Source organism: Moschus berezovskii, chromosome 10 (assembly GCF_049115385.1).
Source record: "Moschus berezovskii isolate FMDL1 chromosome 10, NW_MosBer_1.0, whole genome shotgun sequence".
NCBI classification, from domain to species: domain Eukaryota; kingdom Metazoa; phylum Chordata; class Mammalia; order Artiodactyla; family Moschidae; genus Moschus; species Moschus berezovskii.
Genome location: NC_142469.1, coordinates 71684680 through 71712347, shown reverse-complemented (window position 1 = coordinate 71712347; position 27668 = coordinate 71684680). Strand labels below are relative to the sequence as shown.

General features: G+C 39.9%; 1 protein-coding gene across 2 annotated transcripts in view; it reads right to left on the bottom strand.

The window, feature by feature from the left end:
• CEP162 (centrosomal protein 162) overlaps positions 1–25490 on the bottom strand; it is a 99949-nt gene extending 74459 nt beyond the window's left edge. The window contains exons 1-6 of one of the 2 annotated variants that reach the window (XM_055433902.2): positions 25219–25490; positions 22422–22537; positions 13608–13719; positions 9516–9662; positions 9000–9180; positions 5151–5218 (exon numbers count right to left, since the gene is read on the bottom strand). In XM_055433902.2, coding sequence (XP_055289877.2) covers positions 5151–5218; positions 9000–9180; positions 9516–9662; positions 13608–13719; positions 22422–22478 — 565 coding nt within the window. In that variant the 5' untranslated portion in view covers positions 22479–22537; positions 25219–25490. The other variant, XM_055433903.2, reaches the window with a different exon arrangement.
• Positions 25491–27668: the final 2178 nt, after the last annotated feature.

Genomic DNA, 27668 nt, shown 5'->3' with positions numbered 1-27668 from the left:
CAAGAGGGCTATGTCTCAGTAGCAGTGTCAAACTCTGCTAAAGCGACTGAACTGAACTGAAGGCTACTCTGGACTTCCCCTAACAAAGCAAAAGAAAAGCCTTGAAAAGATCAACCTTTCAGCCAGAACAAAGCTCAACACTGTTGAAAAGATGAAAACAAAATTCAAAATTCATTTTAACAATGTAACAATCTATAACATATTCAACACTCAATTAAAAATTCACTAGAATTAAAAGGAGGAGAAAGTCACCGCAACTAGAAGAGAACCACAAATAAACAACACTGGGATCGCAGAATACACTCAGTGTTGAAGACTTGAAAACAAAGAACATGAAGAAATATACTAAAAGAAATGAAAAAAAAAAAAGATCCAAAAGAAATTTCTAGTTAAAAAACAATGAATAACGAGATTAAAGAAGAAAAAAGATTAATGAACTTGAAAACTTAGCAATAAAACTAAAGCTGAGGAAAAAAGCTTTAAAAAATGACAGTCTTTTGACCTTTGGGACAAAATTTAACTTTCTAACATACTTGCAATTAGGATCAGAAAGCAAGGGAAATCAGACATGATTTTGAAGAATTAATGGCAAAAACATTTATTTTGATGGAAACCATAAAATAACAGATCTATTGATGCTCAACCAGCTCCAAACAAGATAAACATAAGAAAAGCACACCAAGATCATCCTAATCAAACTGCCATAAAACTGGCCTAAAGAGAAAAATTTTCAAATAGAGGGAAAAGACACTATATACACAAAATCACAGTAAGTTATTACCAATAACTTCTCATGAGAAATGTTAGAGGACAACAAAAGGGAATCATTAAAGTGCTCAAAGAAAATAAATTACCTACAATTTTGTATCAAGCAAAAGTGTTCTTCAAAAACAAAGGCAAAATGTACTTTCAGACAAACAACACTTGAGAGAATTTATTCCTAGCAGACCTGCACTATGAGAAAAGCTAGGGAGGTTTTACATGGTGAAGAAAAATACCACTAGATAGAAACTCAGAATAATAGTAGATCATAACTATTTGAAAGCTGCTAGGAGAACAGACCTTAAAAGTTCTCATCACAAGAAAAAATAATTTTTTGCAATTAGGTAAGGTGACAGAAGGTGACAAAAGCTAATAGAGTTTTCCCAAGAGAATGCACTGGTCATAGCAAACACCCTCTTCCAACAACACAAGAGAAGACTCTACATGGACATCACCAGATGGTCAATACCGAAATTAGACTGATTACATTCTTTGCAGCCAAAGATGAAGAAGCTCTATACAGTCGGCAAAAACAAGACTGGGAGCTGACTGTGGCTCAGATCATGAACTCCTTATTGTCATATTCAGACTTAAATTGAAGAAAGTAGGGAAAACCACTACACCATTCAGGTATGATCTAAATCAAATCCTTTACAATTATACAGTGGAAGTGATAAAAGACTCAAGGGATTAGATCTGATAGAGTTCCAGGAGAACTATGGACGGAGGTTCATGACATTGTACAGGAGGCAGTGATCAAGACCATCCCCAAGAAAAAGAAATCCAAAAAGGCAAAATGAGTGTCTGACAACGTCTAACAAATACCTGTGAAAAGAAGAGAAGCTAAAGGAAAAGGAGAAAAGGAAAGGTATACCCATTTGAATGCAGAGTTCCAAAGAACAGCATGGAGAGATAAGATCACTTCCTCAGTGATCAATGCAAAGAAATAGAGGAAAACAATAGAATGGGAAAGACTAGCAATCTTTTCAAGAAAATGAGAAATATCAAGGGAACATTTCATGCAAAGATGGGCTCAATAAAGGACAGAAATGGTATGGTCCTAACAGAAGCAGAAGGTATTAATAAGACGTGGCAAGAATACACAGAACTGTACAAAAAAGATCTTCATGACCCAGATAACCACAATGGTGTGATCACTCTCCTAGAGCCAGACATCCTGGAATGCGAAGTCAAGTGCCTAGGAAGCCTCACTACGAACAACGCTAGTGGAGGGGATGGAATTCCAGTTGAGCTATTTCAAATCCTAAAAGATGATGTTGTGAAAGTGCTGCACTCACTGTGCCAGCAAATTTGGAAAATTCAGCAGTGGCCACAGAACTGGAAAAGGTCTGTTTTCATTTCAATCCCAAAGAAAGGCAATGCCAAAGAATGCTCAAACTACCACATAATTGCACTCATCTCACACACTAGCACAGTAATACTCAAAATTCTCCAAGCCAGACTTCAGCAATACATGAACCATGAACTTCCAGATGTTCAAGCTGGATTTAGAAAAGGCAGAGGAACTGGAGATCAAATTGTCAACATCTGCTGGATCATGGAAAAAGCAAAAGAGTTCCAGAAAAACATCTACTTCTGTTTTATTCACTATGCCAAAGCCCTTGACTGTGTAGATCACAACAAACTGTGGAAAATTCTGAAATGGATGGGAATACCAGACCACCTGACCTGCCTCTTGAGAAATCTGTATGCAGGTCAAGAAGCAACAGTTAGAACTGGACACAGAACAACAGATTGGTTCCAAATCGGGAAAGGAGTACATCAAGGCTGTATATTGTCACCCTGCTTATTTAACTTATATGCAAAGTACATCATGAGGAACGCTGGGCTGGATGAAGCACAAGCTGGAATCAAAATTGCTGGGAGAAATATCAATAACCTCAGATACGTACGACACCAACTTTATGGCAGAAGGTGAAGAAGAACTAAAGAGCCTCTTGATGAAAGTGAAAGAGGAGAGAAAAAGCTGACTTAAAACCTAACATTCAGAAAACTAACATCATGGCATCCAGTCCCATCACTTCATGGCAAATAGATGGGGAAACGATGGAAACAGTGACAGACTTTTATCTTTTTGGGTTCCAAAATCACTGCAGATGATGGCTGCAGCTGTGAAATTAAAAGATGCTTGCTCCTTCGAAGAAAAGTTATGACAAACCTAGAAAGCATATTAAAAAGCATAGACATTACTTTGCCAACAAAGGTCTGTCTAGTCAAAACTTTGGTTTTGCCAGCAGTCATGTATGGATGCGGAGAAGGCAATAGCAAGGCACTCCAGTACTCTTGCCTAGAAAACCCCATGGCTGGAGGAGCCTGGTAGGCTGCAGTCCATGGGGTCACTACCTGTCAGACGCGACTGAGCGACTTCACTTTCACTTTTCACTTTCATGAATTGGAGAAGGAAATGGCAACCCACTGCAGTGTTCTTGCCTGGAGAATCCCAGGGACAGGGGAGCCTGGTGGGCTGCCATCTATGGGGTTGCACAGAGTCAGACATGACTGATGTGACTTAGTAGTAGCAGCAGCATGTATGGATGTGAGAGTTGGACTATAAAGAAAGTGAGCACCGAAGAACTGATGCTTTTGAACTGTGGTGTTGGAGAAGACTCTTGAGAGTCCCTTGGACTGCAAGGAGATCCAACCAGTCCATCCTAAAGGAGATCAGTCTTAAATATTCAATGGAAGGACTGATGTTGAAGCTGAAACTCCAATACTTTGCCACCTGATGCGAAGAACTGACTCACTGGAAAAGACCCTGATGCTGGGAAAGACTGAAGGTGGGAGAAGGGGACAACAGAGGATGAGATGGCTGGATGGCATCACCCACTCGATGGACATGAGTTTGAGTAAGCTCCAGGAGTTGGTGATGGACAGGGAAGCCTGGCGTACTATAGTCCATGGGGTTGCAAAGAGTCAGACACAACTGTGCGACTGAACTGAACTGAAGGTGACAGATGCTAACTTGACTTATTATGGTGAACATTTCACAATGTATACAGATACTGAATCATCATGATGTACACCTAATAAATTATATATGTTAATTGTAAGTTAACTTAAAAATAAATTTTAAAGATTCATTTCAAAATAAAAAGTATAAAACTTCACTGGGAATGGAAACTATGTGAATAAGTATAAATATAGACTTTTATATTATGTATAAGATTTACAGTAGTCTATTAAAAGCAATAATAATGTTGAGTCCTTCCCCAAGGCCACAGGTGTGAAGCCTTGCACCACAGGAGGACACCTCCAAAGCTGACTGAGCCCCTTTGTAACCTTGCCAAAAGCACTCTGATAATCACTATCAAGCTTCCTGACTACCAATTAGGCAAAGATGCCCATTCCAGTAAGTAGCCTATAGCACCCCAACCCATCACCTAATGCCAACCATCCAGCAAGAATCTAAAGGCTATAAAAATTGGCTATTAACCCACAAAAACTGTCGACTCCCCCATCTGTTGGCCCACTGTGCTTGCTGTACCCACTTTATTTCTGCTCTTTGTTCTTAATAAATTCACTCCCTTCTGAAATGCTCTGTCCGGAAATTCTTTTCCAACCTGAGCTCAGACAGCCTCAACAACTAATACTGATGTTCTGTGGGGTTTTTAAGAAACATAAAAGAAAATGTATGTAGAAGATGTAGAAGTAAATGGCAAAAAGGTTGGGGGAAGTTTACTGCTGTTGAAATTCACATAAAGTGGCATAATGTTATTCTAAAGTAGGCTCTAATGAAGTAAAGATGCACAGGCACAGTGTGAATCATAAGGCAACTGTAAAAAAAAGTACAGCGAAGAAGTACAACTAACAAGCCAGAAGAAGGGATAAGATGGAATGCTATAAATACTCAACCCAATAAAATGTAGCACAAAAGCAATAACAACAAAAAGATGGAAAGAAACAAACTGGCAGAACAGCAAATAACCATACCAATGAATACCTTTCTGCAAAGGGCAGAAACATTTCAACTAAAAGTCTGAGATTCTCTGACTGGATATAAAACCGAACTCAGCTATACACTACCAAAAGAAAACCATTTAAAATATTAAAACGCAGACAAATTTAAAATCAAAAGACAGAAAAAGATGTATCCCCCTAACCATGCTTTGGAGGTATTTATCCTGGCTGTACACATACCCTGGGTCCTAGGATAAAAATTCCTTTTTCTGTCTTCCCAATAGGTCCACTATCCACTCCCAACAAACAAAACAGTCCTGCTCTTATAACAATTTCTTAGTAGCTCCATTTGTGACACAAGAAACTCACTCTACCTGTTCAAGCTCCTTCCAAGGTAAGAGAAAAATAATTAAAAATAAAAGCTATATTATCTTTTCAGATAGTGTAAATTTTAAAACCTATGAAATTACCTGCAAGTTCTTCATGTTTTGATTCATTCTCATGTTTATCTTCACCTGGCTGCATATTAGCTTGATTACTAGAAAATATTTAATATCGCACATTAGTAATATTTCCATGCAATCTTTTATGAATAATTTTTTAAAAATCTCTTAACATTATGTATTTATTCTTAAGTACTCTTGTTCTAGCAAAAGCTAAAAATCTGGAAATTATGAAGGCAATGTTTTAAAAATGAAGGATCTTCCAAGCCTGAAACTAACTGTAGCCACATGTAGCCAAATATGGGTGGGGGCAGAAAATGCCACATTTCTTAACTTTATACACAAATATATACAATTTTATACATAAATGTGTGCCTTATATTTCTCAGGGCCCAGAGAGCCTTTCTACACTACAGCTTAGGAATGGCCCACAAGCTGTAAGAATCAGTCAAGTATATGTGGAAGCCAGAAAAAAAACCTTCCAGGCAACATTTCCATGCTAATAAGCAATTTCATCCTAAAATGGAAGCTGAAAGAGAGCCTTAAACCAATAAACACTCAGCAAGGTGTTTTAACTATACTGGATATACTAGTTCATATACTGTGTTTTTTTCAAACCAAAGAATCAGTTCTACCTTTTTCAGTCCCCTAATCAAGTCTTTAGTGAGATCATTAGGAGGCCCAAGAAACTATAAACTCTAATAACAGTAGCAGCAAACACCATATACTCAGTACTACACTGTACTCTGACTAGGCTGTTCTCGAGTAGAAATATCATAATTAGGAACATTGTTCAGTTCAGTCAGTTGCTCAGTCATGTCCAACTCTTTGCAACCCCATGGACTGCAGCATGCCAGGCCTCCCTGTCCATCACCAACTCCTGGAGTTCAGTCAAACTCATGTCCATCAAGTCGGTGATGCCATCCAACCATCTCATCCTCTGTTGTCCCCTTCTCCTCCCACCTTCAATCTTTCCCAGCATCAGGGTCTTTTCAAATGACTCAGCTCTTCACATCAGGTAGCCAAAGTATTGGAGTTTCAGTTTCGACATCAGTCCTTTCAGTGAATATTCAGGACTGATTTCCTTTAGGATGGACTGGCTGGATCTCCTTGCAGTCCAAGGGACTCTCAAGAGTCTTCTCCAACACCACAGTTCAAAAGCATCAATTCTTCAGCACTCAGCTTTCTTCACAGTCCAACACTCACATCCATACTTGACCACTGGAAAAACCATAGCCTTGACTAGACGGAACTTTGTTGGCAAAGTAATGTCTCTGCTTTTTAACTATGCTATCTAGGTTTGTCATAACTTTTCTTCCAAGGAGCAAGTGTCTTTTAAGTTCACGGCTGCAATCAGCATCTGCAGTGATTTTGGAGCCCAAAAAAATAAAGTCTGCCACTGTTTCCCCATCTATTTGCCATACTGTGGTGGGACTGGATGCCATGATCTTAGTTTTCTGAATGTTGAGCTTTAAGCCAACTTTTTCACTCTCCTCTTTCACTTTCATCAAGAGGCTCTTTAGTTCTTCCTCACCTTCTGCCATAAGGGTGGTGTCATCTGCATATCTGAGGCTGATATTTCTCCTGGCAATCTTGATTCCAGCTTGTGCTTCTTCCAGCCCAGCATTTCTCATGATGTACTCTGCATATAAGTTAAATAAGAGGGTGACAATATACAGCCTTGAAGTACTCCTTTCCCGATTTGGAACCAGTCTGTTGTTCTGTGTCCAGTTCTAACTGTTGCTTCTTGACCTGCATACAGATTTCTCAGGAGGCAGGTCAGGTAGTCTGGTATTCCTTTCTCTTTCAGAATTTTAGTTTGTTGTGATCCACAGTCAAAGGCTTTGGCATAGTCAATAAAGCAGAAGTAGATGCTGTTCTGGAACTCTCTTGCTTTTTTGATGATCCAGTGGATGTAGGGAATTTGATCTCTGGTTCCTCTGCCTTTTCTAAATCTAGCTTGACTATGTGGAAGTTCATGATTCATGTATTGCTGACGTCTGGCTTGGAGAATTTTGAATTACTCTGCTAGTGTGTGAGATGAGTGCAATTGTGTGGTCGTCTGAGCATTCTTTGGCATTGCCTTTCTTTGGGATTGGAATGAAGACTGACCTTTTCCAGTCCTGTGGCCATTGCTGTATTTTCCAAATTTGCTGGCATATTGAGTGCAGCACTTTCACAGCATCATCTTTGGGGATTTGAAATAGCTCAACTGGAATTCCATCAGTTTCACTAGCTTTGTTCGTAGTGATGCTTCCTAAGGCCCACTTGACTTTGCATTCCAGGATTCTGGCTTGAGGTGAAAGATCATACCATCGTGATTATCTAGGTCGTATAGATTTTTTTGTACAGTTCTTCTGTGTATTTTTGCCACATCTTCTTGATATCTTCTGCTTCGGTTAGATCCATAACATTTCTGTCCTTTATTGAGCCCATCTTTGTATGAAATGTTCCCTTGGTATCTCTAATTTTCTTGAAGAGATCTCTAGTCTGTCTTGAAGAGATCTCTAGGAACATTGTTAAGAACAAGAAAACACTAATACTACAAAGGGACAAAAACTTGTGGCCAGCAAACCTGTGTATGCCTATTCTGTGTTGTCACTGTTAAGACAGGCAATCACCATGGGCCATTAGGGTCCCTCCATGTTCTTGCTGGGTAAGTCATCCCTCCTTCCTAGGTCATTTCTCAAGAGTTGCAGTGATCAACTCTGAAAGACAGGCAATATTTCTGCCCTCAAAGCAGGCTTGTTTCTACTTATTAAAAAAGCAACAGAGTCCCCAAGTTCAGTGACCCTGTCCGCAAAGCAACCCACTACATGGGTGGAGAGCCATCATGGATCCCATGAACCTTGTGGGACAAGGGAAAGTGAGGCAAATCAACATGGCACTTGGGTCCTTCTTGTGTCAAAAGAAAGTCATTTTGTTTCTGACCCAAGAATCTTTGTCAATTGTCAGCATCCATAAAACCATAGTTTAGTTTGCAAGTAGGGTAAAAATCTCAGACCACACGTAGTTCATGACAGTCACTGCTTTGTCCACTCTCTGTAAGAAACTAAGCATCCTGAGGAGACCAGGCACTCTAACGACCAGAGGGTATGCCTTAATTTAATTGCAGTTTGGTGTTCTTAAAATCTTAAACTTGTAATCTGACTTCCATTTATAATTTTCAAAATTAGATGGAAAACTTAAAACTGAGGATATTAAAGATATCAGGTCTCACAAATCTTGAGAATGCTAAAGGTCTATGCCATGCACGAAGCACCAGCTCAGTAAACTAGTAGAATCTCCAGGATAAATGAGGTTTCCTGATAATCTTTGGGGCGAACCATACACAAAGGTAGGACACAAACCAGTCTGTCTTCGCTCCCTGGCTCCTCTTTCCCTTTTTGTTCCTATCTTATCTTTAAAATTTTTGGCCGTACCACACAGCATGCAGGATCTTAGCTTCCCAACCAGCAATCAAACCTGTGTCCCCTCCAGTTGGAAGCATGGAGTCTTAACTACTGGACCACCAAGGAAGTCCCTCCCCTGAGTTTCTAATAGCTACCTGGATGACTTAATAAATTACTTTCCTGGTTAGGTCTATTTAGCAATATGCTCTTCACCTCAAAAATATATCATGCATGAAATTTTAGATATCTAAAGGCTCAAATACAAATGTATTCCAATCAATATATATATACCAATCATATTCTACACACTCATAAACACACACACCCTGATCAAAATAATGAACAGAAATAGAATTAAAAACAAGATTTAAATTTTGCCTGTTATAATGTTTACCCCTTTAATTACATGCATATACTAGCTTTATAAAAATATAGAAAGACACAAAAATTATTTAATGATTTGTTTATATTGTATTTACATTACCTATGTAAAGCTTTAAAATGTATGGAGTCATTAGAATCCAATTCCTTATTTAACCGTGAATAATCAATGGACGATGTTAAGCCTTTCTCAAGCCTGGCAAAAAATTGTTCTTTTTCCTCTTGCTCTTCTAACGTGTCCAGTCCCAATCCGAGAACACTATGATTGAGCTCAGAAACTATCTCTAAATAGAAAGCACAAATATATTTCATTAACATATACAATTTTGAAGAAATTAATTTTAATGCTTCATTTGTTGAAATAATATAGCAAAACTTAAAAAAAATCTGTAACATATTTCATCTACTCTCTTACCACCAAACATAGATTTGTGTTCATAATATGTAAGGTTATGTGGATTCTCCAGAGGTGTAATTCTAAACCTTCTGGGAAGATATTAAATCTGTCCACACACTTCAGTGAAGGAGGCTTCAAGAGAGCTAAGAGTTAATTTTTCTAAAAATTCTGATTATAAGCATCATAATTAACCCGTCAACTTATATCCCCCACAATTCTTACCATTGGCTTCTAAGCTGTCAATACTCAAGATAGAGGTTCCACTGCTCTTAAGAAACTGAATCCTTTCAGCAGACTCCTCTTCTGTTTCCATAACAGGCTGAGAAGTCTTCTTTGTTTTCAAATAGCTTACATTTGTCCCAAATGGTCCTGGGATGGGATTTAATATAGTTGGATATTTACATTAAAAGCACTATTTTGACCTTATGCCAACATAGTAATACTGTTAAACTAGCTTAGACTTGTTACGCTATTATGTGAGTTTTACTAGGAGACAGTAGCTAAATCTGCTATATGAAATAAAAATTAATCAGATGAAAAATTCACAAAAGGAAAATTACAATTCTATTTGATTGTGTGACTCTTACCCAATGGAATATTTTTAAAATTTGCATCAAGACTTTAAAAATTAATTATTCTGAAGCACAAGTACTTAATACATAAACCATGCCACTTGAAAGATATCTCCTGCCTTATGTGAAGGAAGGAAGGGAGGGAGACAACTCCAGGCTGGGGAACAAGGAGGTCCAAGGGTCAAAAACGGGAGGGCAGGCCGAACGCAAGGATGTAAAAAGGTCAGTGAGGGTAGTCTGGGGGAAGTAACCCCAAGGTGGGAGTCAATGGTCAGACCATGCTCATCTTCATAAGCTGGGGAAAGTATTTTGCTCTTCATTCTAAAAGCACTAGAAAACACTGGAAAAGTTATACAACATCAAATTTTCTTTATCCTAGCAGTATATAATTGTTGTAAAAAACTGGTATATGGAAAAAATAACTATAATGTATGATATAAAGACTGAGATTAGAAAAACACCACTTTGCTTAGAAGAAGGCCTTATCAAAATAAGTTACAAATTCTGACTTCAATTTCCTACTTAGTGTCTGTCCTACTGGAAAAGGTTCAGAATCAAATTATTTTATGGCTCTGTGTGAATAATGGTTTTAATGGGTCCAATAATAACTTCAACACAGAAAATCAGGCAATTTCAGGCAAAAATATGCATGCCAAGGTTGGAGTGCTGTTGAGGCATCTGTCCAGGGGTCTCAGCTGGGCTCTGAAGCTGGACTCAGGGATGTGACCCACACTAACCCACCTCACAAGAGACTAATACAACCAAAACCAAGATCTGATTCAGTTATTGACAATGAAGAGTATAACCAGGAGACAGAATTAGTTTCACCTTCTCTGCAGAACATTTTGTCTTAATGGCAATTGAAAATGAAAGCAAAATTATAAGGCAGAATTGGCTCAATGTTGATGTTTAATGGTGTCTCTTTAAGAAATGCATTCCTCTCAAGAGGGGTGGTTCAGTTCTCCCTTAGAAGCGTCTACATTCTTGCTGGCAGGAATCATATTTTGTCTTTGTATACTAGTGCCAAATACTCAGAAGGTAATATGAGCTCAGTAAATGCCTGTGAATGAACAAGGGACCAGGTTATGCCCTTGGGTAGAGAAACCTTCTCCCCTGTGTTTAAATGGACATTGTCAAAGTTTCCTTCCTAAGTACCCTTTGTATCCCTTACTAATCAAATCCACTGATTGATATATTCTTTAAAAAAAAAATTTAGTCTCTTTAATCAGGTTACATTAAGTGTTGGTCTAGGACTCCTTCTTTCCCTTTAGGGTGAGTTTGCATAAGCTTGCATACCCCAACTCTAATTCACTACTTTCTAGGAGAGAGATTTTAAAGCTAACTAAGTCTCAAATTTTTGTCAACTATTTCAATAGTACTTAATCATATAATATCCCTTTTAAGCACCAATACGGGGAAAGATTCTAAAACAAAAAATTCTTCATATACAAGCTTTAGCATTGTGCACAGATTCATAGATTTATGAAAAAATACACTGAATTTTTCAATAAGGCAATTCCTTACTGCAAAGTGTTAAAAAGAACAGAGAAATGACTATTAAAGTGTAACATTTACTGATTAAATATTTATTATTTACTGTTGAGGGTCAAGGAGTACAAGGAAAAAGAAGAACCACAGAAATCCTATCAGTTCATAAAATAGTGCTTAAAGATCCACAGATTCTGTTATCACAGGTACTTAACAGAGGTAGCCTGGGGATCCTTATGAATTCGGCAGTATCACATATACTAGCTATAATGAAGGAAACAGGCAAGAGAGCAATTTTTTCCATTGTAAAAATGTGACGAGGAAAAGTTCTGGGAGACGTAGAAGCATGTGCTAGATAGGATCAATAATGAGTTCTTTACCATTAAGACAATGGTATTTGCCTTGTTCTGTTAATTAACAGACAGTGATACCAAAATCAACAGGTCTATTAAAATCTTCCAAATGCAATGACATTAATACATTGGCAGAGTATCTTATTAAACCTTAAATCAATTTACCATTAAACATAACTATAAATATAACTATATTATTCACCATCTAAAACTAAGTAATTATAAATTATTTGAATGTAAAATAATGTGATAATGCAGAAACAGATTCTCAATTATGTAAGCTTAATATATATAATAATGCAAGCTTAAAATTCACTATTAGTATTATTTTCCTTATATATTTATATTGAGTTGGCCAAAAGGTTCATTTCATTTTTTCCAAAAGATGGCTCTAGTAGAGCTTAGTTGTTTTTAACTTCATTAGAAAAAACTTTGTTAGATTATATTGTGATAGCTGGTATATCAGGGTGCATTTAAAAAAAAAAAAAACCTTACCAAAACTGGTGAATTGTTGAGTATCCATTTTAATATTGAAGATGGAAGAAAAAGCAACATATTCGGCATATCATACTTTATTATTTCAAGAAAGGTAAAAATGCTACTGAAACATAAAAAAGATTTGTGCAGTAAATGGGGAAGGTGTTGTGACTGATCGAACGTGTCAAAAGTGGTTTGTGAAGTTTTGTACTGGAGTTTTCTTGCTGGATGATGCTACATGGTCAGGGAGTCCAGCTGAAGTTAATAGTGATCAAATCGAGAAATTAATTGAGAACAATAAATGTTTTACCATGTGGGAGACAGCAGACATACTTAAAATATCCAAGTCAAGCGGTGAAAATCCTTTGCACCAAGTTTGGTTATGTTAATCACTTTGGGTGCCACGTAAGTTAAGCAAAAAAAATTTCTTGACTGTATTTCCACATGCAATTCTCTACTGAAACATAAGAAAAACAGTGCTTTTTAAAATAAATTGTGATGGATGATGAAAAGCAGATATTGTACAATAATGTGGAACCAAAGAGATTGTGGAGCAAGTGAAATGAACCACCACCAACCATGCAAGACTGGTCTTCATCCAAAGAAGGTGATGTTGTAATATGGTAGGGATGGAAGGAAGCCCTCTATTATGAGCTTCTTCTGGAAAAACAAACAATTATTTCCAACAAGTACTGCTCCCAGTTAGACCAACTAAAGGTAGCACTTGACGAAAAGCGTCCAGAATTACTCAATATAAACCACATGATCTTCCATCAGATAACAAAAGTTTCTTCAATGATCAGGCAAAAATTGTTATAGCTTAGCTGGGAAGTTTTGATTCATCTGCTGTATTTACGACACTGTACTTTTGGATGCCCATTTACTTTGGTCTTTACAAAATTCTCTTAATGGAAAAATTTCAATTCCCTGGAAGACTGTAAAAGGCACCTGGAACAATTCTTTGCTCAAAAAGATAGTTTGGGGAAGATGGAATTACAAAGTTTTCTGAAAAATGGAAGAAGGTAGTGGAACAAAATGGTGAATATGTTGTTCAATAAAGTTCTTGTTGAAAATGAAAAATGTGTCTTTTAGTTTTACTTAAAAAAACCAAAGGAACTTTTTGGCCAACCTATACAGCACAGTAAGAAAATCCAGAATCAAAAGTCTTGTCTGCCCCCTTGTGGTCAAATAATTTAAAATCAGCAGTATTTACCACCGGCTCAGATGGTAAAGCGTATGCTTGCAATGCGGAAGACACGGGTTCGATCCCTGGGTCGGGAAGATCCCCTGGAGAAGGAAATGGCAACCCACTCCAGTACTCTTGCCTGGAAAATTCCATGGACAGAGGAGCCTGGTAGGCTACAGTCCATGGGGTTGCAAAGAGTCGGACACGACTGAGCAACTTCACTTTTCACTTCACTCACCACCACTTTCAAATTCATCTTCAGTTATCCACCACGGCACTGAATCTTTCTTCTTCACTTCTTTAGGTTGTCTAGATGTTTTATTTGAATTTTCGAAAGAATCATCTGAAAGCTAAATTAGATACAAGCTAGTGAATTCTATATTCAACAATCCCAGATTTATCACCGAAAATGTTTCTCTTAGATCTTGACAATTAGTGCTTGTCACAATGATTAATAAACTTTAATGAAAAAATTTTATTTCTCCTTTTCTACCCTCTGGGTCCAAATCTTACCACAATCATAAACTGCTACTCTAAATCCAATCTACCTGCCTTCCTCTCAGCCAGTATCTCTGTCTGAGAAAATGAAGACCCCACGGTCAAAACCAGCCTTCTTCTCACTGCCTTCACTCTACCACTCAACTCACCTGTTAAGACACTGATTTCCTCTCAGAAGAGAAATTCTTTCCTCCACTCCAAGAAGAACCTGCAGAGGGGCCCACTTCCCTCCTCACCAGGTTCTTATCAGGTAATCCTACTGCATCTCTCACTCACTCCCTCCTCAACCTCCCAGCCTGCCTTCCCTCAGGTTCTTAAACCTGCTCATTGCTGCATCCCCAGGGCCAAGCACAGCACCTGGCATAATCGTAGGATAAAAGAATGAACACTCAAGTCTCCTCTAATTAGAAAAGGGCTTCCCAGGCAGTAAAGAATCCCCCTGCCAACGCAAGAGACGTGGGTTTGATCCCTGGGTCGGGAAGATCCCCTGAAGAAGGAAATGGCAACCCACTTCAGTATTCAAGCCTGGAAAATTCCTTGGACAGAGGAGCCTGGCAGGCTACAGTACGTGGGATCACAAAAGAGTCAGACTAAGCAACAAATTAAAAAGCAAACAAAAACAAACAAAAGAGAGAGGCAGAGGTCCTTAGTTCTACATCTCCCTTTCACTCCACCCATCACTTTTCTTTTACATACATTCTAACTTCTCAAGGTCACTGCTAAACTCCTTAAAATCTGGTACCCATCCAAAACAACTCTCCTCAGGCATCAAAGGCCTCCAAAATCCACAAATAAAGAACCACCGTCACCTGTGTCCCTGACAGACCACAGGATTTGACACAGTGACCAACTCTCACTTCCTGAAACTCTTCAAGGTCACAGTACCACCGCCTCCAGGTTACACCTCATCTCTGTGACCTTTCCTAACCAACTCTACTAGCTCTTGGCTCTTCTGCTCGTTTGTTAATATGAAACTTACCCAGAACTCCGCTCTTAGTCCTTTTTACCCTCACTTTAACACTTCTTCTGGAGAAGAAACTAACATTTATTAATGACTTGCCTGCTTTATGTCAGGATCTATACGCAGGTTATCTCACTCTTCAAACAATCTAGCACAGATTTACTGATAGGGAAGTAAACTCAGAGAAGTTAAGCAAATTGCCCAGGTTGCTACTGTCAGTAAGTGATAACAGAGCTGGGGTTCAAAATTGGTTTTCCCTGACTGAAATCTGTCCACTATCAAAGACACTGTATGGTCCCCCAACTAGGGCAATGGAATGACTTTCTAAACTGTTGAGATGATTACACGCACATTTCCACCTACGAAGCAAACAACTCTTCTTCAATGACTTGTAAGAACGCCATTTAAAAATGTTCAAAAAGAACTCACTGTCTTTCCTGACCACCAGGGAGGAAGAGGGGGAGAAGGAAGGAAAGAATACTGTTTACTCCATCTGAATTTTCACTGGATCACTTTCCACTCAGCCTTAAACTTCAGTGTCACCCTGAAATGTTCCATTTCTCTCTCCTCTCTGTCTCTCCCTGTTTACCCAACTCTGATAACCTCCCTCAGATTCAGTCTTTTCCTCCTAAACTCATGGCTATGTAAGAACACGAAAGAAGGACTGCAAGTTTTTGGAGCCAGATTTCTGAGTTCAAATTTTAACTTCAAAATAAGGTAGTTTTGTTTATACCTCTAGAAAACAGGGAAGGTAACACCAACCTTGCAGGGTTGTGGCAAAGATCATAAAAGAAATGGAGAATGCCCGGGCAGGCACTGTCTAATGCATAGAAGGTATTCTCACTTTCGACAATCATCCACATTGCTCTCTGGCTATGATCATAAAAAACAAAACACAGAAGCTGGTTCCCCAGTTAACAACAGTGCTACTGAGGATATGGAGAAACTGGAAGCCTAAAACTACTAATATACTGCTGATGAGAGAGTAAAATGGTGCAGCCACCTAGAAAACAGTCTGGCAGTTTCTCAAAAGGTTAAACGTTGACATTAAACCACACGACTCAGCATTTCCCACCCCCTGGTATATACAAAAGAGAAATGAAAACATACACCCACAAAAATTATATACAATTGTCATAGCAGCATTATTGATAACTGCCAAAAAGTATAAAGAACGCAAATGTCCATCAATTCATAAGTAGGTAAACAAAATGTGGTAAATCCATACAATGCAATATTATTCAGCTACAAAAGAGGAATGAGGTACTAACAGATATGGCAACATGGATGAACCTTGAAAATGTTACGTGGCACAAGCTATAAGAAAGATCCACATGAACTTGGGTAGGAAGAAAAGAAAAGAGATCAGGTCAGCACCTGTTCTCCAGGGAAGGGATACAGAAAAGGAAGGGGATTAAAAGGCTCAGAGACCCACCCTGGGGAGTAAGTGCCTAGAACTACATATTTGGGGCAGCAGCCCTGGGGTCTGACACTGGGAACATGAGTCTCCTTAGCTGATTAGAAAGCCAGTGACAACAGGGCTGTAAGAAACCCAACTCTGCTTGTGAGGAGTGTGCACACACTTGCTTAGTCCCAAAACAAGGTGGAGGAAGCAGATTGAAACTGCATGAACTCTGGCTGCTGTCCTATAACCACCCTGGAACAAGCCAAACCCCTACTCCAGCCCCGCTTGCTCTAGCTCTGCTCCTCTCTAGGGAAAGATGACAATGCTAGGAGAGGGAAGTGTACACACAGGGAACAGAACCAGCTGGGACCCGACCCTCAGGGTTTCTGCTCCAGCAACTTGGGACCTGCTCCCACCCTCATAGGGTAGTGTTTGTCACTGAGCAGAGAAGCAGCCCTGGCTGACACCTGGCTCTGGCTTGAGCATCTTCATCTCTAGTTCCATTGCCTACCAAAATGATAGCTATCAGCACACCCTGGAGAAAGACATGACTCCTGTTAACGTCAGATCCAGCTCTCCCATCAAAGCCACAGGGCACACAGACTGTATAGGGATGCTCCCACAAAGGGACACCCTTTCAAGATGGGGATAGGTAACTGTTTCACCTAATTTCACAGAGATGGAGAAAGTTAAACAAAATGAGAAGACAGAGGAATTTGCTTCAAACTAAAGAACAAAAACTAAAACAGAGATAAACAATTTACCAGATAAGAGTTCAAAGCATTAGTAATAAAAATGTTAATTAAATTAGAAAAAAGAATAGATGAACAGAGTGAGAATTCTGACAAGAAACTAGAAAATATAAAAGAACCAATCAGATCTGAAGAATACAACTATAATGAAAAACACACTAGAATGAATTAACAGCAGAATTTAGAGGACAGAATAATCAAATAGGAAAAAGAAAAACAAATTTTAAAAATGAAAACAATTTAAGGGACCTCTGAGACATCATCAGGTATACCAATATTCATATTGTAGGGGTCGCAGGTAGAGAAGTCAGAGAGAAAGGAGTTGAAAATCTATTTGATGAAATTATGGCTGAAAACTTCCTGAACCTGAGAGAGAGAGAGAGACATGTCTGACTCTTTGTGACCCCATGGACTGTAGCCTACCAGGCTCCTCCATCCATGCGATTTTTCAGGCAAGAGTACTAGAGTGGGTTGCCATTTCCTTCTCCAGGGGATCTTCCCAACCCAGGGATCGAACCCAGCTCTCCCACATTGCAAGCAGACACTTTACCATCTGAGCCACCAGGGAAGCCTCTAGAAGAACCTGAAGAAGTAAACAGATATTCAGGTATAGGAGGCATGGAGAGTCCTCAACAAAATGAATCCAGATAGACCTGCACCAAGACATATCATAACTGAAGAGTTATTAAAATGTTAAAAGTGGAAGAGATTATTCTAAAAGGCAACAACAGAAAAACAAAGGGTCACATACAAGCAAACCCCCTATCCTCCCCCCACCAAGCTATCAGATGATTTTTCTGCAGAAACTGTGCAGGCCAGAAGAGAAAGACATGACATATTGAAAATGCTAAAAAGGAAAAAACTAAAACCTAGGATACTCTACCCAGCAGGATTATCATTTGGAACTGAAGGACAGACGAAGAACTTCTCGGACAAGCAAAGACTAGAAGAGTTCATCAATACTAAAATGATCCTAAAAGAAATGTTGAAGAAGTGGAAGAGAAAATGTTATAAGAAGCAAGCATGTATAAGAAAGGAAAAATCTCACTAATTAAGACAAACATATAGTAAAGGCTGTGAACCAACCACTTAAATAAATTGTCACAAAGATTGAAAAGAAAAATTGTATCACCAACTGTAACTACAATAAACAAGTAAGGGATAAAATTGAAGATGTAAAATATGACACAAAGCACAAAAACACAAAATACTAGAGAGGGGAGGAAAAAAATATAGATCTTTTAGAATGTGTCTGAACTTACAATGGATACACAAACACTACAGAGAAAGGAACACAAGCATATCACTAAAGAAAATCATCAAACCACAGGGAAGAAACAAAAAGGAGAAAAGAACAGAGAAGCAGCACAAAACCCAAAAATAAGCAATAAAATGGCAGTAAGAACAAACCTATTGCTTGAAATGTCAATGAACTGAATGCTCCAAAAGACATAGGGTGGCTGATAGAACAACATCAACCAAGAAAAGCCATCTGTAGGTTGCTTACAAGAGACTCACTTCAGACAAAGTGAGAGGTTGCAAGAAGTTATTTCATGCAAATGGAAACAATGAGAAAGCAAGGGTAGCAATACTCATATCAGACAAAATAGACTTTATAACAAAGTCTATAATAAAGACCCAGGGCATTATATAATGATAAAGGGATCAACACAAGAAGAGGCTATAATGTTCATTAAAATATATGCACCTAATATAATGGCTCAGTAGTAAAGAACTCACCTGCAATGCAAGAGACTTGGGTTTGATCCCTGGTCAGGAAGATCCCCTGGAGAAGGAAATGGGAACCCACTCCAGTATTCTTGCCTGGGAAATCCCATGGACAGAGAAGACTGGCGCATTACAGTCCATGGGGTTGCAAAAGAGTCAGACATGACATAGCGACTAAACTACGACAAATATATAAAGCAAATGTTAACAGATATGAATGGACAAAAATAGTCTCTATGTGTGTTAAAAATCACATCAAAAAGAAAAAAATACATAGGAATAAACTTAGCCAAGAAGGTGAAAGATGTGGTTGTTGTTTAGTGGCTAAGTTGTGTCTGACTCCATTCCATGGACTGTAACCCGCCAGACTCCTCTGTCCATGGGATTTCCCAGGTGAGAATACTGGAGTAGGTTGCCATTTTCTTCTCCAGGGCATCTTCCTGACCCAGGGATCAAAGCCCTGTCTCTTACATTAGAGGTGGGTTCTTTACTACTGAGCCGCCTGGGAAGCCCATGAAAGCAATACAGTCTGAAAACTAAAAAACACTGATAAAGGAAACTGACTGTGATACAATGAAATGGCAAGATAATCTCATGTTCATGGAAGATTATTATTAAATGTACGTACCACCCAAAGCAAGCTACAGACTTAATGTATACCTATCAAAACATGCACGACATTTTTCACAGAACTAGAATCATCCTAAGATTTATATGGAACAATTAAAGGCCCTGAATAGCCAAAGCAATCTTGAGAAAAAAGAATGAAGCTGGAGGTATTAACCTCTGTGACCTCAGACTATACTAGAATGCTCCAGTAATCACAACACTGTGGTACTGGCACAAAAATGACACATCCATTATAGAACAGAATAGAGCCCAGAAATAAACCTATGCATTTATGGTCAATAAATCCACAACAAAGGAAACAAGAATATACAATGGAAAAAAGTCTCTTACTTAAGTAAGTGGTGCTGGAAAAACTTAATAGCTCCATGTAAAACAAGAGTTCTCACATCATATACAAAAAAACTCAAAATGGATTAAAGACCTAGCGTAAAACCTGAAACCATAGAGCTCCTAGAAGAAAACATAGACAGAACACTTTGTTATAAATCATAGCAGTTATTTTTTGGGTCTATCTCCTAAGGCAAAGGAAACAGAAGCAAAAATAAACAAATGGGACCTAATCAAATTTGAAAGCTTTTGCACAGTAAAGGAAGCCATTGACAAAATGAAAAGAACCTACAGAATGGGAAAAAACAATCACATGTAATATGTTCAATAAAGGGTACATATTCAAAATACATCAATAGCTCACAAAACTCAATATCAAAAATAGAGCAACCCCCGCTCCAAACCAAATCTAATTAAAAAATGGGCACAAGATATACACATGGCTCACAGGCACATGAAAAGATGCTCGACATTACTAATCAGGGAACTGCAAATCAAAACTCCAAAGAGATATAACCTCACACCTGTAAGAATGGCTCTGTGCATGCTCATTTGCGTCTGACTCTTTGCAACCTCCGTAGCCTGTCAGGCTCCTCTGTCCAACGGATTCTCCAGGCAAGAATACTGAAGTGGGTTGCCACTTCCTCATCCAGGGGATCTTCTTGACTCAGGAATCAAACCTAGGTCTCCTGCATTGGCAGGTGGATTCTTTACCACTGAGCCACCTGTGAAGCCTATCAGAATGGCTACAAATAGCAAATGCTGGTGAGGATGTAGAGCAACGAGAATCCACGTGCACTGTTAGTGGGAATGTACATTGGTGCAGTCACCATGGAAACAGTATGGAGGTTCCTCAAAAGACGAAAAACAGAAGTTTCATATGATACAGTGATTCCACTCCTGGATATATCTCTTACGACAAAAACACTCATTCAAAAGATAAACGTATCCCAATTTTTCATAGCAGCATTATTTATATTACCAAAGATATGGAAGCAAATATTCATCAACAGATGAGTGGATAAAGAAGGTGTGGTATATATGTATACATGTCCATCCTAAAGGAGATCAGTCCTGGGTGTTCATTGGAAGGACTGATGCTGAAGCTGAAACGCCAATATTTTGGCCACCTGATGTGAAGAGCTGACTCATTTGAAAAGACCCTGATGCTGGGAAAGATTGAGGGCAGGAGGAGAAGGGGATGACAGAAGATGAGATGGTTGGATGGCATCACCAACCAACATGGACATGGGTTTGGGTGGACTCCAGGAGTTGGTGATGGACAGGGATGCCTGGCATGCTGTGATTCATGGGGTCGCAAAGAGTCGGACATGACTGAGTGACTGAACTGAACTGATGGTGGACTATTACTTAACCATAAAAAGAATAAAATTTTGTCATACGAAAAAACATGGGTGGACCTGGAAGGTATTATATTTAGTGGAAAAACTCAGGGTTAACATGTACTGTATGTTATCACTTCCATGTGGAATCTAAAAAAAAGTAAAATGAATGAAATAGAACAAAGCAGAAAACAGACTCTCAGATATAGAGAACAAACGAGTGTTACCAGTGGGAAGAGAGAAAGGAGGAGGGGCAAAATAGTGTCAGGGGTAGGAATTAAAAGGTACAAACCACTGTGTTTAAAACAAACTACAAGGATATATCATACAGCACAGGGAATATAGCCAGTATTTTATAACTCTAAATGGAATATAATCTATGAAGACAGAATCACTATCTGAACTAATATAATGTTGTACATCAACTATACTTCAATTAAAAAAATACAGCCATTATGTCATAGACCATTTATTCTTATGAGAGGCAGAAAACAGAGCTAAAGAAGTAAAATAATGAACGGTTTTAAGTGCAACACGGATAATTAAGTACATGGTATACTATGAAGGAACCTGATGGCTACTTTTTCTTTTACTGGGTCAATAGGGAAAAAACCTCTCTCAGGTAGGATTTTTAAAAAGAGATCTTCACCACCCAGGTAAAGAACAGAGGAATAGACAGCATTATTGGCATGAAAACTGAAAGTCAGTCATGTTTGACTCCTTGTGACCCCATGGACTATATATAGCACGCCAGGATACTCTGTCCATGGGGTTCTCCAGGCAAGAATACTGGAGTGGGTTGCTGTTCCCTTCTCTAGGGGATCTTCCCCCCCCACCCCCAGGGACTGAATCCGAGTCTCCTGCATGGCAGGCAAATTCTTTATCGTCTGAGTCACCAGGGAAGCTCCTAGTACTGGCAGAGGGAACAGCTAGTAGTACAAAGCTCCTAACGTGAATTAAGTTGGCATATCTGGAGGAGAAAAAAGGCATGACGGGAAAATGGGAAGGAATGGTATAAAGTCAGTGAGGTGGACATACCCAAAAGCACTAGGGCTTTGTCAGCCCCAGGAAGCAGTCTGGATTTTATTCTCTATGTGATGGGAAGGAATAGAGTGTTTTACATGGGAAGAACAGGGTCTGATTTATGTCACAGACCATGCTGGCTGCAGTGTGGTGAAGGACCGCTGGGACAGGAAGTAGGAGCTGTTGCAGTAGCCTAATGAGATAATGGTGCCCTGGATTAGGATGGCTGCAGTGAAAAGGGAGAGCACTAGAGGGATGATAGATATACTCTGGAGACAGGTGACAGAGCCTGATGACTGACTGTATCTTATAGGTGAAAGGGAGAATTGAAGAAATGAGTTTCTGGTGAGACAATTTACCACACAGCTTCTAAAAATATACTTACTTCTTTCATGAACTGTTCAAACTCTTCATCCAGCTCTTCTTTGGAACAGTGGGCCATTATCAATACTTTTCACTTTCCAAAGTAAACATTCTGAAGTGTTTACAACATTGGAAACACTAAATGGAAAGAGATAATAAACATCCTTTAAGGAAATCCATATCATGTCAAAAAAACAGGCAGACTTGAACTTCAGACATTTCTTTAAAAAAAATATTGAAATACTGTTAATTTACAATGTTATGTTAATTTCAGGTGTACAGAAAACACTTGCAGTTCAACATAAAAAGGAAGGAAAAAAGAAAAGATGGGCAGAAGACCTACATAGGCGTTTCTCCAAAGACATACAGATGGCCAAGAAGCCCAAGAAAAGATGCTCAACATCACTAATTATTCAGTTCAGTCGCTCAGTCATGTCTGACTCTTTGAGAACCCATGAATCGCAGCACGCCAGGCCTCCCTGTCCATCACCAACTCCCGGAGTTCACTCAAACTCATGTGCATCGAGTCAGTGATACCATCTAGCCATCTCATCCTCTGTTGTCCCCTTCTCCTCCTGCCCCCAATCCCTCCCAGCATCAGGGTCTTTTCCAATGAGTCAACTCTTCGCATGAGGTGGCCAAAGTATTGGAGTTTCAGCTTTAGCATCAGTCCTTCCAATGAACACCCAGGACTGGTCGGATCTCCTTGCAGTCAAAGAGACTTGCAAGAGTCTTCTCCAACACCACAGTTCAAAAGCATCAATTCTTTGGCGCTCAGTTTTCTTCACAGTCCAACTCTCACATCCATACATGACCACTGGAAAAACCACAGCCTTGACTAGATGGACCTTTGTTAACAAAGTAATATCTCTGCTTTTTAATATGCTATCTAGGTTGGTCATAACTTTCCTTTCAAGGAGTAAGCGTCTTTTAATTTCATGGCTGCAATCACCATCTGCAGTGATTTCGGAGCCCCCCAAAATAAAGTCAGCCACTCTTTCCACCGTTTCCCCATCTATTTCCCATGAAGTGATGGGACCAGATGCCATGATCTTCGTTTTCTGAATGTGGAGCTTTAAGTCAACTTTTTCACTCTCCTCTTTCACTTTCATCAACAGGCTCTTTAGTTCCTCTTTACTTTCTGCCATAAGGGTGGTGTCATCTGTATATCTGAGGTTATTGATATTTCTCCCAGCAATCTTGACTCCAGCTTGTGCTTTACTCAGCCCAGCGTTTCTCATGATGTACTCTGCATATAACTAATTATTAGAGAATTGCAAATCAAAACTATAATGAGCTATCACCTCACACTAGTCAGAAAGGCCATCATCAAAAAGTCTAGGAACACTAGATGCTAGAGAGGGTGTGAAAAAAAAGAAACCTCCTACACTATTGGTAGTAATGTAAACTGGTGTGGCCACTACAGAGAACAGTATGGAGGTTCTTTATAAGAAACCAAAAATATAACTACTGTCTTGCTATATCTCACTGTTCCATTCGCTGAACCCAGGGTAGGCAAGTCGCCAGCCATAAATTGGAAGAAAACTCAAAGAACCCTAGGAACTGCAGACATATTTGTCTCTCCTGACTGGCACAGCAGATGCAATGTATTCTGCCCTGGTTGACCCAGCAGACACAGTCATAACCCGGCATAATGCAGAGGCAAGAACTTTTCAGGTGGAGCTTCTATAGGTTACGTGCAGGCCCACTACTATGTGATCTCAGCTCTTACATAACCATGTATTGACAAAATGTGAGGTGAGAGCCAGAGGCCCTGGGGTGAGAGAGCCTGACCACTGCCATTTTGGCTAGTTTGCTCTTTCCCTACAACTACCATATGATCCAGTGATCCCACTCCTGCACAGGCATTTCTCTTATGATTTAGCATATACGTATAATCATTGATCAGCAAACTGAATAAGAGATTTCTAATTCATTAATAAAATTGATTTAACAAGCAGCTTTTACAGTGTGCATTATACTTAGAAGAGTTCAGAACTGCATTTTCATTCTTAATATCCAATTATTAGAAAGTGGTCTCCACAATATTTCCTAAATCTATGCATATCTGTGTGTGTGTGTATGTATTAACATCTCTTAAACCAGGGCTTCTAAAGAAAACTTTTAAAAACTAGGATATTCAAAAGACTGTTTCCCTTCAGCAAAGGAAAAGGCAGAGTTCGTGCAGTTTTATCATTCAGCTAATTATCAATCCATATTTAAAAGTTTTGCAAAATACACTGTTCCTGATACTGGGGACGCTTCCAGAAACAAATTTCTGGATTGAGTTATTAAGACTCAGAAGCTACCTAAAACAAATTGGAGTGTACCAATTAGAACAAATTGAGCATCTTTTGGAGGGAGGGAAGGTCAACAAAAACTATGCAATGGTGACGCGCAACGCTAAACTCTCTCCAGTCTCCGCTCGTGAATCCAACGGCGGGTCTGCGCCAACTTATGGACTGTAGCTCCTCGAAGCAGCTCCGACCCCAGCTTCCTTTTTTAGAGGCGGGAGGTATGGAGACTTGGACAACACCTTGGCCGACCTGCGCAGTAACACCTCCTCCCCCTCTTCTGCATTTCGGTTCAGTTCAGGGTGGCGGCGGTTAAGGTCTTGGCCCCAAATTCTAGGTTAAAGGCGGATCCCGGCCGGCGAGTACCCGGCCCCAGGAGACGCGCGTGTGGCGTCCGCGAGAAGACAAAGGCGCTCGCAGTGGAGTCGGGGAGTGACCCGAAACTCAAGGCCCCAAGAAGCAGGTCTGAGCACAGTCTGGACGCTGCTGAACCGAGCGGGAAGCAGGGATCCACGCCTCACCTACCTTTGCTTCCGAATTCCGCGCTTTCCCGGAAGGTCCAAGGGGTGGTGGGGGGCAGCCAGTTGCCAGAGTAACGGATTTCCGCCGCCAGCCTCCGGAACCACAAGAGGCGAGCTGGTCACGTGGCTTGCGGGCGCAGAGGGACTGCAGTTTGCGTCTTCTCTCCTCCGCGAGCGCAGGTTAGAGTGGTCGTAGCTTAGCAGGACGGTCTGGCGGGCGGGAGCCGCTGCTGCTGCACCACTGGAGACTCTGCGGCGCTCCCTGTGCTCCTTGGGGTGTTGGATGTACGACAGGGTCGTGAGCGCGGGAACAGGAGTGAGGGGTGTGGCGGACCCGCCCGTGGCTTCCTGGGAAATGTAGTTTAGCTCCCCTGGTCCTAGTATTTCAGCGTTTCTCACCGCTTCTCATCTCTTCCAAACCTTCTCTTCCCGCGTTATTTCAGCCTTCTGCTTTCCAAGAGGAAATCTTGAAAAATATTGACTGATTTCCTTCATGTGCAACGCCCTGCGTGCGCGTCGTGAATGAAACTCTGTTTTCAGGAAAGAGCTCTGTTTTCAAGACAGGGACTCTGTTCCACCATCTAGTGGACAAGAAATTGAAAATACACAGACACATCCCAAGCCCTACTTATTAGTATATCAGGGCATCTCTGTGGTTTCCCACTATTCCTTTGCCCCTGTTCTATTGCGGCATTTTACAATTATTTTCTTGAATTTTACTTTATTTTTTCTATTTCTTCCTCTAAAAAAATAAAAACAAAACACGTTGGAGTTTCAGAGGACAGATTTTAGGATATAAAAAGAAAAATCAGCATCAATCGAAAGCGTTGATGCTGGCAGACATAAAGACCTCATCGTGTCCTACCTGAACTTTTCTTTCAGCAGTTGTTTATTGTAATACAAATGTGTGCTTGCCAGGAACTGTGCCCTGTGATAAAGATTTCAATAATATTATGATAGAGATTTTAAGAAGCTCTTGTTTTATTGAGCACTTAAGTTGCTAGGAGCTTCACCTCTTTACACTCTAAAAGACAATTCAATTAAGTCTATATTTTTGTTTCTAACAAGTGCTGAGTGGGTGAAGACAGTCATAATCCCTGCCCTGGTGGAGTCTTTGATCTAGTGGAGCAGATAGACAAGTGACTGGACAATTGCAGTTCTGTACAAGCACAGCTATTGTAGGAGAAGTAGGGTGTGGTTAGAAGACATTAGAAGCTCCCTCAGCCCTTGAGAGATGGAGAAAGCTACTTTCTCTGTGAAAATGACCTGTTTCCTCTTTATAAATTCTTGCTGCACTCTACTCATCCTTTAGGGGTTTAGGTTTCAATTTAGCCTTCATTTCTTCTAGGAACCTTTCTCACCCATCCTTACTTATTAGGAAGCATTTTGCAAATTAGGCCTCCTTCACAGTCATTCATAGATACCTGTTAGCCTCAGATCTTCTTGGCCTCATTTTTCACTCTAGCTGCAACTGCTGGGACCACTTCCAGTCAGGCTGTCACTAGCTACACACAGGTGTAACTCATCCGTGTGCCTGCCTGGACCAGGCTGCAGTGCCAGCCTACAGTGTGGACCTCTGGCTTTCTGATCCATGGGGCTCCTCTGACTCTTGAGGGCACCCACTCAGCACTCAATGCTTGAAGCTTGGAAGTGTGCAGAAATTAATCTCTGTAGGTCCAAGCTTGATCAATGGGGGTTGGAGCTGATGAACAAATGATTTTCCTTGTTGACCCTGGACAGAATTGATACTCATTTCATAAGACTAACAAGAGTGTCCTCTGGATCCAGAGCCAGTTGTTCACCACAGAGACCAACTTGTTAACATATTCTTGTATTGGCGTTCCATCCTGTGTCACTCTTTGTTTATGGCTACTGTTACTTGGCAACCCATTTCTGAATATTAATAGATGACTCTCGTGCAAAGCTGTGTCTCATGTTCTGCTTTCAGGTAAACATTAGAAAAGATGGATAGATCACGATTAACCCTGGAAAGGGGATCATTAGGATGGTATTTAGGTAACTCAGCAGTCAGATAGCAATGAAGATTCCACTGCTAATGGGAAATGGGTTGGTGACAACCATTGAAACACAGCGCTGCGTCCTCATATGAGGTTGGTTGGGCAGAGGTACAGGTGGAAAATGAGAGTTGACTCATATACTTACTTTATAGTTGAATGGTATGGTGGCAGTGGGAATTATAAGGATGGCTGGATTTTTATTGATTTCTTTGAATTCTTTGAAATAAAGAAAATAACTGCTTCAGGTCAGGCAAAATCAATTCAAAGCACATCATAAATGGCAGGGACCTCTATGGGCATTTGAGGAGATCATCATTTTCTTCAGCATAAGTGTGCAACAGAGAATGAAGGCACAGTCTCATTGGCTATCTTGAGTTAGGACCCTCATGTGAGAAAGGCAACTCACGACATGACCCTTGTCCTCTTCAGGATCCAG